The sequence below is a fragment of the Heptranchias perlo genome, chromosome 6, assembly GCF_035084215.1.
Source record: "Heptranchias perlo isolate sHepPer1 chromosome 6, sHepPer1.hap1, whole genome shotgun sequence".
In the NCBI taxonomy this organism is placed as follows: domain Eukaryota; kingdom Metazoa; phylum Chordata; class Chondrichthyes; order Hexanchiformes; family Hexanchidae; genus Heptranchias; species Heptranchias perlo.
Genome location: NC_090330.1, coordinates 99,561,124 through 99,574,448, shown reverse-complemented (window position 1 = coordinate 99,574,448; position 13,325 = coordinate 99,561,124). Strand labels below are relative to the sequence as shown.

At 38.7% G+C, this 13,325-nt stretch overlaps 1 protein-coding gene across 1 annotated transcript in view; it reads right to left on the bottom strand.

Annotated features, from left to right (window-relative positions):
* Positions 1–594: 594 nt before the first annotated feature.
* The window catches only part of LOC137323095 (endothelin receptor type B-like), a 32,794-nt gene continuing 20,063 nt past the window's right edge, over positions 595–13,325 (bottom strand). Inside the window, exons 6-8 of the mRNA XM_067986502.1 lie at positions 9,107–9,240; positions 6,654–6,762; positions 595–2,457 (exon numbers count right to left, since the gene is read on the bottom strand). Of these exons, the coding sequence (XP_067842603.1) occupies positions 2,305–2,457; positions 6,654–6,762; positions 9,107–9,240 (396 nt within the window). The 3' untranslated portion in view covers positions 595–2,304. The remainder of the gene's footprint in view (positions 2,458–6,653; positions 6,763–9,106; positions 9,241–13,325) is intronic.

The window sequence follows — 13,325 nt, the reverse complement described above, 5'->3', positions numbered from 1 at the left end:
GCTATAGAAATGATCCTATAATATAAGAGGAAATAGTAAAGGCTTTTCCAAAAAGTAAAAGAATAAGTTAGAGATGGTATGAAAGGAAATCTTGTAGAGGAAGAAGATATGATACATTAAATTAAATATTTTGTCAGTTTCTACAAATGATGGTGAAAGTGAGAATACAAGTATACGAGTGGAGGATGTGGAGCAATCGTTAGAGATAATGGTGGAAAGGGATTGTTTCTGAAAAAACTAACAGAAATAAAAATGGATAAGTCACATCCTGATGGCATGCACCCTAGGTGTTGAAGGAAGTCCAAGAGGAAAAATAACAGAAGCTAATACCATAATTTTCCAATCCTCCTTAGATATGAAAATTGTGCTGAGAGTTAACCTGTATTTTCTCTTTACAAATGTTGATGAAACTTCTGTTTTGTTTCTAAAACTAGTAGTGGTTGTTCATTAATCATCATATCATCAGATTAACATTTATTTACATTCTGATTATGATTTAACAGCAGGATGCAATGGCAGAGTGTAAAATGGAGTATTTATTATTGGCTGAATATTTTCAGTGAAGAAAAAAGGTTCAGATTTAAGGCAAAAAAATCTCATAAATCGTAATTTATTTTGTATGAAAAAAACATTCACATTTGTACTGCATTAAAGGCATTATAGAGAAAACACAACGTTTTACAATAAAATAACTGAAATGATTATTAGAAATATACAGAAGAGAATTAAGAAGCATAACTCATCACTTTGAAAATGAAAACATTGTCACATTCTTGGACATGGAGCAATCATTTGTTTCAATACATTTTTGGGATATAACAGATTATTTATACATATAACAGAAATAGTTGTTAGAATACACAAACTGTGGCCAGGGTAATTTATATTCAGAAATGCACTATAGCGAAATTAATTGAAAAATGTAGATGTCATATAAACAATATGTACAAGAAATTCAGAAAGTACTTAGTTTGATTCATAGTGTTATTACATCATTGATGAAAACTATGTGCCAATTAAATGTTAAATAATTGTGTATTTTGAAATGGTTTTTGAAAAATATACATTTAATACTTTAACAAAAAATAATACTGCAAAATGGTGTAATTAAATTCACCTTTTTAAAACAAACATGAAAGTCATGATTTAATTTGCTGACAATATGACTTTCTCAATGAAAATGAAGCCTTATGAGCTTCTGTTAGAGGCTTGGTGATGAAAGAAAGGTCACAATAGTTGTAAATATTAACATAACATGGTAACACTTGCTATGTGATATTGATGAAAGACAGCAAGGGGGCAAATTTCCTCCTCGTAATTCATAATGAAATCGTGAACACATTTGTTATACTCGCATTTACAATTTCTCTACAAATAGAAAAATGGAGGAAATGTCCATCCCACCCAAAGTAGTTGTTCACTAAACAGTAACACAGGCAAGCAGGAGAGGGTGGGTGGTTTTCATCCGGGAACAGCAATTCAAATTGAGTAGGTCAACTTCAATACATTGAAACGTTCATTACAGAATGTTGCCATGGATTAAAATGTATTCATTATGGGTATTGAACCATTGGTGAATATTCACAGCCCAGTTGTTTTTTTTAATAATATGATTAAAATGTTATTACTTATTCAAATAATTAATATCACATGCCTCTATGATGTTGATGCAACACCCATGACGGTGTAATAAAATTCTCTTTATCATGTAAGCTCGCTATATGAGTAAGGGGTAAATAAATTGAAACGGGCATGGGTCCGGCCCAAATTCCAAGTTATGAATAAAATATTGTTCACGAAAGTTTGAGAAAATTGTTTTCTGGACAATATGGCTTATTAGTTTACTGAAACCCATAGAAACCCATTTGCTAGCATGTAATTTATGCTAATTGAAACTTAGTCATCTTATCTTGTGGCTCAGGCTTAGTCTGTAATCTATTTTGCAACAGGTTAGTTTAAATTCTGGGGATGTACTGGTGACCTAAAAGTGCAGAGTCAGACCATTCAAGTGCCTTAACAATGGTTTCCCCTGTCAGTTGGTCTGCCCTCATTTTCTTCCTAATTTAGTTACTTTTTAGGTTGTGGTGAATGCTTAAAGACTGTGTGAGCTTTTCCAGATAGCGATTCCTTAAATGATGTATGTATCTGGAATCCACTGCAGTATCTGACCTTTCTTTGGGCGAGGACTATGATTTGCAATTTGATCTTTTGTCTTTCCTTATGGTGTGGTTAACAATTTTTGTGCAGCTTTAGGCAGTGTCAACACTCCTCCTTGAGATGGATGTGAGGAATACGGCCTCTGTTTTATGATGAACTATATTTATTACTGGAACGTGAATTGCTGTGGTCCAGTCCATAATCGATGCCGTTCGACTTCCACTTGATACAGGACTGCTTCTCATCCAGGGGCAACACGTGCATCATAGTCTTCCTCTGGAACCAGCAGCAAAGGCAGGACTGTATATAACAAAGAAAATGTTATAATTCCCATCATACTGAATAGTTGAGAAAACCAAGAGAACAGTTTAGTGAACAATCAGTTGAGTAGTGCTCCTCATGAATGGAAAAGATCCATAACCTATGAGCATTTCATTTACAATCCACTTTGACACAAGTGGCACAATAAGACAAATTCATTATACAGTGCAATTTTCTTGGTTTTTTCCAGCTATATTATATTTTTCTCTTTTCCTGTCATTTTGGTCTGCCCAGTTCATAGGCCATACCTCGAGTTGAGAGGGAAAGCAGGAAACCAGCAACATGGCTTTTTCCAATACCACTCTCAATTCGGATATGTAAATATGAGAGTTTGCCAGAGTGCCACACCCTCTTGTTTTCTCTTCTGAAGGCCCTGCACTACTCTTGGTGTCTCTTCCCACCCCCTCTCCCCCAACTAACTCCAATTAACTCACTATGTATGAAACTTTGTGCATCGATTATCGATGAGATTCTTTGTCTGTTTTACAGGAGGAAATAATTCTTGCAAACTCAGGACAGCAATTACACCCAGAGTACTGCAGATGGCTGCCAACTCCCAAATGGCAAATCACATAAGATAGAATCATACAGCACAGAAGGAGGCCATTCATCCCATCATGCCTGTGAAAGAACTCTTTGAAAGAGCTATCAAATTACCCCCACCCCCCTGCTCTTTCCCAAATAGCCCTGCAAAGATTATTATATTCCCATTCATTGGAATCATTACTCTATTGAAGAACCAAATAGAATTAATTCCCATTGTACAAATACTAGAATTGTTAAGTTTAAGTAACTGGTTATAATTCCATTTCCCAATGAACGAGGAATTCATCACTATTGCCGCAACTGCTTAACAAGCAATTAAATGACTATTAGATTAGATGCACAAACACCAATTTCGGTGTTTATAACTTTAACTTGATACTATTTTTAATACCAACTGTAATTAATGCCAATAAAATCACTTACTGTTGTGGCTAAGTTACTATAATTATGACACACAATTTTCATGGTTTTTAGAGATACATTTTATTCTCAATTTGTTGTAATTATATTTTTTTTGCAGGAAAAAGTTACAAATTAGTTTCAGCCATAATATTGGAATATGATCCGTGTTGGTTAAGTTATTTTAGCAGGGTCACCAGGTATTTCACCATCAATTTGTTGTGCATGTTCCAGAGAATACAGACTTCTGGCAATATGCAACTAGTAATTTGCATGCAAAGTTAAGCATGTTTAAACTGAGAATGATTTCAAGTACACTGAACTCTGAAGACTCAGCTTTGACATTTTAAACAAAAACAAATTTGTAGAGCATTTAAAATCGGCTGTGGACATAACCAGAACATCAATGGTGCAACAGTTTTTTTTTTAAATAATGACTCTAATATCAGCATTTATACAAAAGCCCAAATGATGGTTGCTTGTGAGAAGGTGACTGCTTCATATAGGGAGCAAAAAAGGCTGAAGTTTTAATATACCATGAAGGGCTGTTTATGGCCTTCTCAAACATTGGCAGGCTATTCATCCATTTTAGGGGGAGGGGCAATGGGATGTATTCCAGACCTGTCCTCGCCCACCACCCACACATATGGACCTTCCAGAAGGCATCACTGGATAGTAGGAAGGAGGGGGCCCCATGGAGGCACCAATGCTCTGCCTGGCTGAGGTCAGCTAGCTAATTTCAAGCTGGGATTCTAACTTTCCTCTTCTCTCTACCTCAATGCTGCACCATGTAGTGCATTGAAATCAAACATTATATACATTTTTTGAGTGCTTTTTCCTGTAATACTTTAAGATTTTTAAATTGTTACTTGGACAATGTTGTCTTCCAACATTACTGTTAGTTTTCAGGCTGCACCAGATATTTAGTTGATGCTGAGCACAAAGGAATGATCCTGTAAATAAACGCCTGCTCACTACACGCTGAAGTGCTCCTTATAAACATGATATCTGGTGAAGCAGGGTCAGACAGAACAGCTTTGTTACTGGAAATGGCATAACTCCTCTCATCCTTTTAGTCGGGAAACAGAAGAATAATCATAGTCAGACCACGTGACTTAGATTATAATCCCTGAATCGGGTTTATTAATAGTTAGAAAAAAATAGTAGCAATGAGTTATAACAACAGGGTTCATTAACTTACAACTTCGTGGGGGATTGTACTTTGGGGTGCATCTTTCAGGTGAGACGACCTTTAAAAGGCCCACTGTGGCTCAGGTAAGTGTTCTAGGCCACTTCTGGGAACATTTTTCTTTATTTTCTGTTGGCACGTAAGACTTTGTGCCAGTTGTTAATAATTCTTTTTGCCCCCAACTCTCTGCCCTGGCACCAATAGATTTTGACAATAGGGATTGTCTTTAGTTGACATGTTTGGAAGAAGAGGATAACCTATGGAGGAAGCCCAGGTGCGTTTGATTGTCCAAGAGGTGCTCTGTACCCTCCTGTCGACAGCCACACCCCCGTACCTGTAGATATATGTGAAGTTTCCATGCTTAGGCAGACATAATGTTAGTTGTGTTAGTTAGTTAGTTGCGCCTCGATTTTAAAATTCTCATCCTTGTGCTTAAATCACTCCAGGGCCTTGTCCCTCCCTATCTCTGTAACCTCCTCCAGCCCTACAACCCTCCGAGATCTCTGTGCTCCTCCAATTCTGGCCTCTTGCGCGTCCCCAATTTCCATCGCTCCACCATTGGCGGCCAACCCTAACCCTAACCCTAACCCTTCAGCTGCCTAGGCCCTAAGCTCTGGAATCCCCTTCCTAATCCTCTCCACCTCTCTACCTCGCTCTACTCCTTTAAGTCACTCCTAAAAACCTACCTCTTTGACCTAGCTTTTGGTCACTGTCCTAGCATCTCTTTATGTGGCTCGATGTCAATTTTTGTTTGATAATGCTCCTGTGAAGCGTATTGGGACGTTTTTACTACGTTAAAGGTGCTATATAAATGCAAGTTGTTGTTGGTGGTAGATCCTCTTCTCAAAGGAAGCTGTGTTAGCAAAGCCTTGGTGGCTTCACTACAATCTTTGAATGGCTGACCAATTATTATGCTGGGTGGTTCTTTGGAAGTACCCAAACACAACATGTCAGGCTTTATGTGGTGCTGCATGAAAGGCATGCCACGATTGTTGATTGTTTGGCTGCAGCCAAAAAGATGCCACTAACCATTCCTGTATGTCCTGGCATACTTACCCGTGAATGACCACAGTAATATGGCTTCAAAGACTCTAGGTCATGAGGCATGCAGATGCTGACCTTTGCCATTTGCTGTAAGCACACCTGCAGCTACTATTCAGCAGAGAGCGAGCACATATAGGGACAGTAACAGTCAGCTGTGGCCTAAAACTTGGCTGCACCTCCTTGCAGGCATGCTGCAATACTGCCCTATGAGCAGGGTACCATGGAGCAGTACAGAAAGCCAACGTCCTCGCAAGCATTCAGCATGCCACCACCTCACCTTCAATAAACATCAAATAGAGGGTTGGGTGATGGGATGCTCTTGTTGTTTGTCTGCAGACTCATGTCTACACTTAGGATTCCCTTTCCCTTCATTTTTGCCTGCCGCGTCTTAATTGCCTGCACTTGCAGCCTTGACAAAGGCTGATGATGGGTTGCAATGCTTTAAATGGTTCTAGAAAAGCTTGATGAATTTATGTCCTCCCATTGTGACCCTGCCTTTTAATTGTCCTGTCAATTTAAATTTCACTTACACAATGTTCCTCTCTCACCACACTTGTCATCCCTAGACTTGTATGAATCTGCGGCTGGTGTTGTGAATGATTATGCAAATAAGCTTGGCCCAGAGAATTGAATGCTATTTGCACTTGGCGTTTCAGGAGGGATTTGCACCAGTTCTACACTGAGATGTGAAGCTGGAAATTGGCCCATTTATGGATTTGTCACAACAACTATAAAAATTACAAAAGCCCTTAGAGGATTTATAATTTATTCTGTAGAATTATTAATTTCAAAATATAAGGTTAGTTAAAAAGTATGATTAATAGTCTCATGAACATGATTTTGATTAGCTAATTATCAGATAAACCTTAAAGTGATTAATATTTTAAGATCTATCGTTAAATTTAAACTTTAGTCATTGAGCTTCAACTTCAGCAACAGCTCTGAGCAAACAATAAGCGTTTTAAAATACAGATCTTCAAAACAATTGTGCTGCTACCTGAAAGCAGTTCTTGAATCTATTGCTGACAAAGTAGAGTGCGATTGGATTGATGCAGGAATTGAGCGAAGCCATGTTGATGCCGATATAATTCATCACCAGGAGAAAACTGGATGACAAAACAGAAACATTAGAAATGGTTATTTAGAGAGTTGAAGTATTTAATTATACATGCAAATATGTATTAAACATTTCAGGTGCTAATTAACAGTGTATCAGGAAAGAAACAGGTCTGAGTATATGTATGTAATTAATATGCTTATGTGAATTTACACCACTTGCATTAAGCCCATTAAGAATGATTCACTTACAGAAGTACACATATTTTAATGTCTCAATTTTATCTTGTATGTATGTATATATGTATTAAAGAATTAACTTGCATTTGTAGAGCATTTTATCATGTTCTAAGGACATCCCAAAATGCTTTATGGCCAATGAGTTACTTTTCAAATGCAGTCACTGTTGTTATGCAAGCAAATGTGAAGGGCAATTTACTCATGGCAAGGTCCCACAAAGAGCAAATGAACAAATAAAGAATGGCCATATAATTTGTTTTAATGGTGTTGGTTGAAATTGGAATGTTGGCCAAAACACTGGGAAAACCCCTTGCGCCTCTTTGAATAGGGTCAAGGGATCTTTAACATCCTCCTGAGCAGACAGTTTAACATCTTATCCGAAAGATAGCACTTCAGACAATGCAGAATTCCATCAGATCTGTACTGAAATGTCAGCATAAATTATTTGCTTAAATCCATAGTGGGATTTCAACCTACATGTACATATCCAATGCATACAATGAATGAATCATTCATTTGCTATGATCAATTAATCCCGTTGTGGATGGTGGAGTTTCCTCAAGAGTGGGAGGGAATGTCATTGCTCTAGTTCAATTTGACAACAGATCTGAGATTGTTTTGGGAGAAAAGTCAATGAGTTTGCAATCCCGGCAGACTTTCAGGGGTCGGGGGAGCTTCCCTACTCAACATATCACCGGCAGGTGCCCTCACCACTGTGGGCATATCTCGGTTGCCCACCACAATGGGCCAAAGAACCAAAACATATGAGCAGACCCTTTGGGGTCCAGGCGATGACCCATGCCTCAACCCCAAAAGGCTCCACATCTGCTGGCTAGGAGGCTGGTATGCTGCCTTTCACACAGCGTATTGGCCAGTTGCTGGATTCCAGGCCAAGGCCGATGAAACCCCAGCCTCTGAGTCTCCTCCCCCTGGCCATGCCCTCTCTGGTGTAGGGGCCATATTTGGGCTGAATGGAGATTCTGCCATAAAGTGCCTTCCCCTCCCCCTATTAGAAACTGGGTGCGGAGGTTGCGAATCGGTATATGTGTGTGCTTCATATCCAGTATGAACATAGTATCGTCTAGTGTCATTAAGTTGTAAGGTATATCTATTCTAAGGTGATAGGCATTACAAATTAATAATTTTTGTAGGTGAACATTACCACTGAGTGACCTATATAGTTATCAAACTATGATGCTCGGATCAACAAATTTAATTATTCTGTACTCATCAGAAAATGGATTTGTGCAATTAAACATAAATATTTTTTACAAGACATATCAAAACAAATTATTTCAGAGTTTTGAAGTATTCAATGCAAGCTTTTCTTTAGACATTTCAGTACAACACAGTAATCTATTTTTATTCATCGCTGTATCTGTTATAATTCATATATTTAATTTATACAGTAATGTGTCTTGCACATTTTTTTTCTTTCTCCCTGCAATTTTGTTTGTCCTCTTCTTCCCCTCCATTCCTAAAGGAATCAATTCTTACTGGGATATAGTTCCAAGGGCATGGCCTTCCTCTGGTACCTCTGGACTGGGCCATTCAGCCCCTCGAGCCTGTTCTGCCATTCAGTTAGCTCATGGCTGATCTGTATCTTAACTCCATTTGCCCATCTTGGTTCCATATCACCTTAATACCCTTGGCTAACAAAAATCTATCGATCTCAGTTTTGAAATTTTCAATTGACCCCCATCCTCAACAGCGTTTTTAAGGCAGCAGGCTTCCACTACCCTTCGAGTGAAGAAGTGCTTCCTGACATCACCTCATGAATGGCCTAGTTCCAATTTTAAAGTTATGCCCCCTTGTTCTGGACTCCCCCACCAGTACACTACTTACTGTGCCACCGAAATTGAAAATAAGATTTAATTTATTCCTGTATCATAAGAAATGTTTTAAATTAAATTGACATAAACTGGTAATGAACATCCATAATACTAATCACAATCGTTAGCTGCCCTGAAAGATTCAAGATCACTTTATACATTTTAGAAATAATTTCTATAAATAAATGCCAGGAACTAATTAGAAAATAGGTATAAATATTTGAAATTACATAACCTTCCCTAAAGCACAAAATTTCTCTGTACGTTACATACACTGCCCTCTTATGGTAATCTGGCGGCTTCACACTCCGTTAGGTCTTACCTCAATAGTTCACATCTGTTGGGATCATATTCATTGTAGAATATTTTCTTTAAAATTCTGCTAAGGTGAAGTGGAAGCCAACAGAGGGCAAAAAGGAGCACTAAGCAGAACACAGTCTTTGCTACCTCACGACGCTGCAAGGAAATGATCAGAATGTTATTTACACAATTGAACTCTTTGTTTGAAGGAGCTTCAAAATTAGTAGTCAATGACACTTTGAGGATATTATTCGTGCTGAGCTCTGGATGAAAGCACTTGAATAACCATTTCCACAACAGTAATACAGTGACACGCACTCAACATTTTAGCACATTACTCCCCTGCGTGCCTTTATTGAGGCATGAAACGTGCCAAAAGTCAGATGGATTTCTGCCACAGGATTGATTTGTTGGATGTGTTGGTGTAACAACATTTATTCACTACCTCGGGGAATGAGTTTCGGGGAGAGGGGCCTTCATAAATTTTTCTGTAATTTCAAGTAACAATCCCTCGGAGACCAATGGAGTGGAGTGGGCAGATAGGTGGCAGATGCAGTTCAATGTGCAGAAATGTGAAATACTATATTTTGGAGGGGGGGAAAACAGTGAAAGGAGTACACCCTAAATGGAAAGATTCTTATCCAAGTGGTTGAATAGAGAAATCTAGGATGCTATTCTTTAAAGGTGGAAATGCAGGTTAGAAAAGCCATATGACGAGTAAGATTCTGGGATTTATGGATAGGAACCATGAGTACAAAAGCTAGGAAGTGATGTTGATTTTGTGCAAATCACTGTTAGTTAGATCACTGTTTGAGCATTTCATGCAGTCCTGGGCACTCTGTTAATGGAAGGTTATTACAGCTATGAAAAAGGTACAGTGAAGATTTACTAGAATACTACCAGGAATGAGAGGTTATGGTTATGAAGAAAGGCTCAAAACATTGGTACAATTTTCACTGTAACAGAGAAGGTTAATGGAAATTTTCAAAGCGATGAAAGGTTTTGAGAGGGTAAATAGCGAAAGATTGCTTCCACTGGTTGGTGAATCAGTAATGAGGCGACACAAACATAAGACTGGAAAAACCTAAAAAAGAATTGTTTTCACAGCGAATTATTAAAATATGAAATGTTTTACCACAATTGGCTATTGAGGCAGAGACTGTAATATCAGTTAAAAAAGAACTAAATAAATGCTTGTAAAGGAAGACTATAAAAGGATATGGGGAAAGAGCAGTGAAATGGGATTATAATAGATACTCCGGTTGAAGAGCTAGTGCTAGCTTAATGAGACAAACTGTCTCCTTCTGTAATTTCAGAGATTCTGCAAATCAGGTTTGGCACATCTAGGTTTGTGGAGCAGTTTAAAGCAGTCAATTCCATTCTACTTGGTCCAAACAGAATGCAAGTTGTTGAACGATGATCAACTAAGCAGATAGGGTGAGATGAAGTAGGATGGGAGGAGGCTCGTGTGGAGCATAAACACCAGCAAAGACCAGTTGGGCCAAATGGCCTGTTCCTGTACTGTAAATTCTATAGTAAGCAATGGGACGGAGATTAAATTGGAAACTTTTAACTAATCTTGATTCAAGTGGAACATTTCTTGGCTAAACAGTAATGTGTTCAACAACATTTCGCAGCAATGAGATATGCACTTTTTTATGCTGAGAGGAACAAAATTACATTCTGTACCATTTTTTTTAATGGACAGTGTGTGCTTCTTTATGGGGAAGAGTACCAACCTGGCAATAATGGAGATCTATCTGTGTACGATGCAATCGATTTTTGCTAGTAGGTGAATTGAAATCCAAAAGCTGACCTTTTGAAGTATAAGAACATAGGAACAGGAGTAGGCCATTCAGCCCCTCGTGCCTGCTCTGCCATTTGATAAGATCATGGCTGATCTGTGATCTAACTCCATATACCTGCCTTTGGCCCATATCCCTTAATACCTTTGGTTGCCAAAAAGCTATCTATCTCAGATTTAAATTTAGCAATTGAGCTAGTATCAATTGCCGTTTGCGGAAGAGAGTTCCAAACTTCTACAACCCTTTGTGTGTAGAAATGTTTTCTAATCTCGCTCCTGAAAGGTCTGGCTCTAATTTTTAGACTGTGCCCCCTACTCCTAAAATCCCCAACCAGCAGAAATAGTTTCTCTCTATCCACCCTATCTGTTCCCCTTAATATCTTATAAACTTCCATCAGATCACCCCTTAACCTTTGAAACTCCAGAGAATATAAGCCAAATTTGTGTAATCTCTCCTCGTAACTTAACCCTTGAAGTCCGGGTATCATTCTAGTAAATCTACACTGCACTCCCTCCAAGGCCAATATGTCCTTCCGAAGGTGCGGTGCCCAGAACTGCTCACAGTACTCCAGGTGAGGTCTAACCAGGGTTTTGTATAGCTGCAGCATAACTTCTGCCCCCTTGTACTCTAGTCCTCTAGATATGAAGGCCAGCATTCCATTTGCCTTCTTGATTATTTTCTGCACCTGTTCATGACACTTCAATGATCTATGTACCTGAACCCCTAAGTCCCTTTGGACAGCCACTGTTTTTAACTTTTTACCATTTAGAAAGTACCCTGTTCTATCCTTTTTTGATCCAAAGGGGATGACCTCACATTTGTCTACATTGAATTCCATTTGCCACAGTTTTGCCCATTCACCTAATCTATCAATATCGCTTTGTAATTTTATGTTTTCATCTACACTGCTTACAATGCCACCAATCTTTGTGTCATCGGCAAACTTAGATATGAGACTTTCTATGCCTTCATCTAAGTCGTTAATAAATATTGTGAATAATTGAGGCTCCAAGACAGATCCCTGCAGGACTCCACTAGTCACATCCTGCCAATGTGAGTACCTACCCATTATCCCTACTCTCTGGTAGACAACTAATTATTACTAGTTAAGTGTTCTTGTACAGACTTGCATCATAGTACACTAGATGGTCAGTACAGCCGAATTGTCTGTGAAAACAATTTCACTGTCATGCAAGATTAAGTTGTTTTTTTCAAGGCAATATTGAAAGAGTAGATGTGTGCATTTCAGCCTATTTACATGGCATCGTTAGATATTAATGGGCTTTCAAACTCTACATGTTTAGAAAAAAATCTTATTTTTCTTTCATTGGCTGAAAAATTTGGGCCTTCAACATCTTAAAATTTTTCACAAATTCTCTTAAAAGATGTGCTGCTTTTCAAAAAGTTTACTGCTTTCAGCTTTAAGCTGCCTTCATTTGTTACTGACTAACAGGCAGCAGCTTTAGCTAAAGAAGAAGCAGAATTTTATTCTGTCACTATCCTTTACCAGAGATTGTACATGCATTAGAAACTGTAAAATGTTGTATCATTTAAGTGTCAGCATACATGCCAATAGTCTGTGTTTCACACAGCTGTTGGCATTTTCTGGTCGGCACTACTCTATCATATTGCTTAAATGAGAAACTGCTCCAGCTCCCCTTTCAGCACCATTCCCAGCTCTGTCCCTGGGCACCATTCCTGGCTCCTGCTACCATCACCCCAGGGAACTGAACACAGCAGCAAGCTGTGAGCAGGAATTCTCATGATCATTTTGAGAAGTCAGGAATTCGTGCTCAATAGCATGCAGGACATTCAAATCTCTACAGCAGCAACAGCAGGTAGGAGCTAGAAGTGTCCCTAGGAGGAGAGGTGAGGGGGATTGCCAGCACTAGTGCTGAGAGGGGCAAGAGTGCCAGCATAAAATAAAGAAGGGGCAAACTTGCCAACTGAGGAGGGGAAGAGAGAAAAAATTGCTTAGCAGAGGGTGGTGAGAATGCCTTCATGTCATTGTGACAACTATATAAACCATTGTAAAACGATTTAACGACGAGGTTTGGTAACATGAAAGTATAATACTTACCCGCATCAACGAACAATTTCTCCACAGGAAATGAGGGAAAATCCCCACAATTTTGTGCCACAATCTTCCACAATACAAATGATATGAGGGGTGATTTCACAATCTGCTGCCTCTCTCTGGGAGTGCCACATTGCAGAATTGCCCCCATCAGGAGTACCTGTGATTTGTGCCATGACAATTTGTGCCTCACTGCACTTTCAGTGTAGCTGAATCTCACAGGCCTGTATTCAGAGCTGGTTTTATGTCATCAGCTTTTCTGAAGCTGGCCAGCAATTTAGTTTTCCAGCTTGGCATGTATATTTTGGAGACTGTACAAGTTTTAAAGAATATGCAAATATTAGAAATTGTACAAGTAA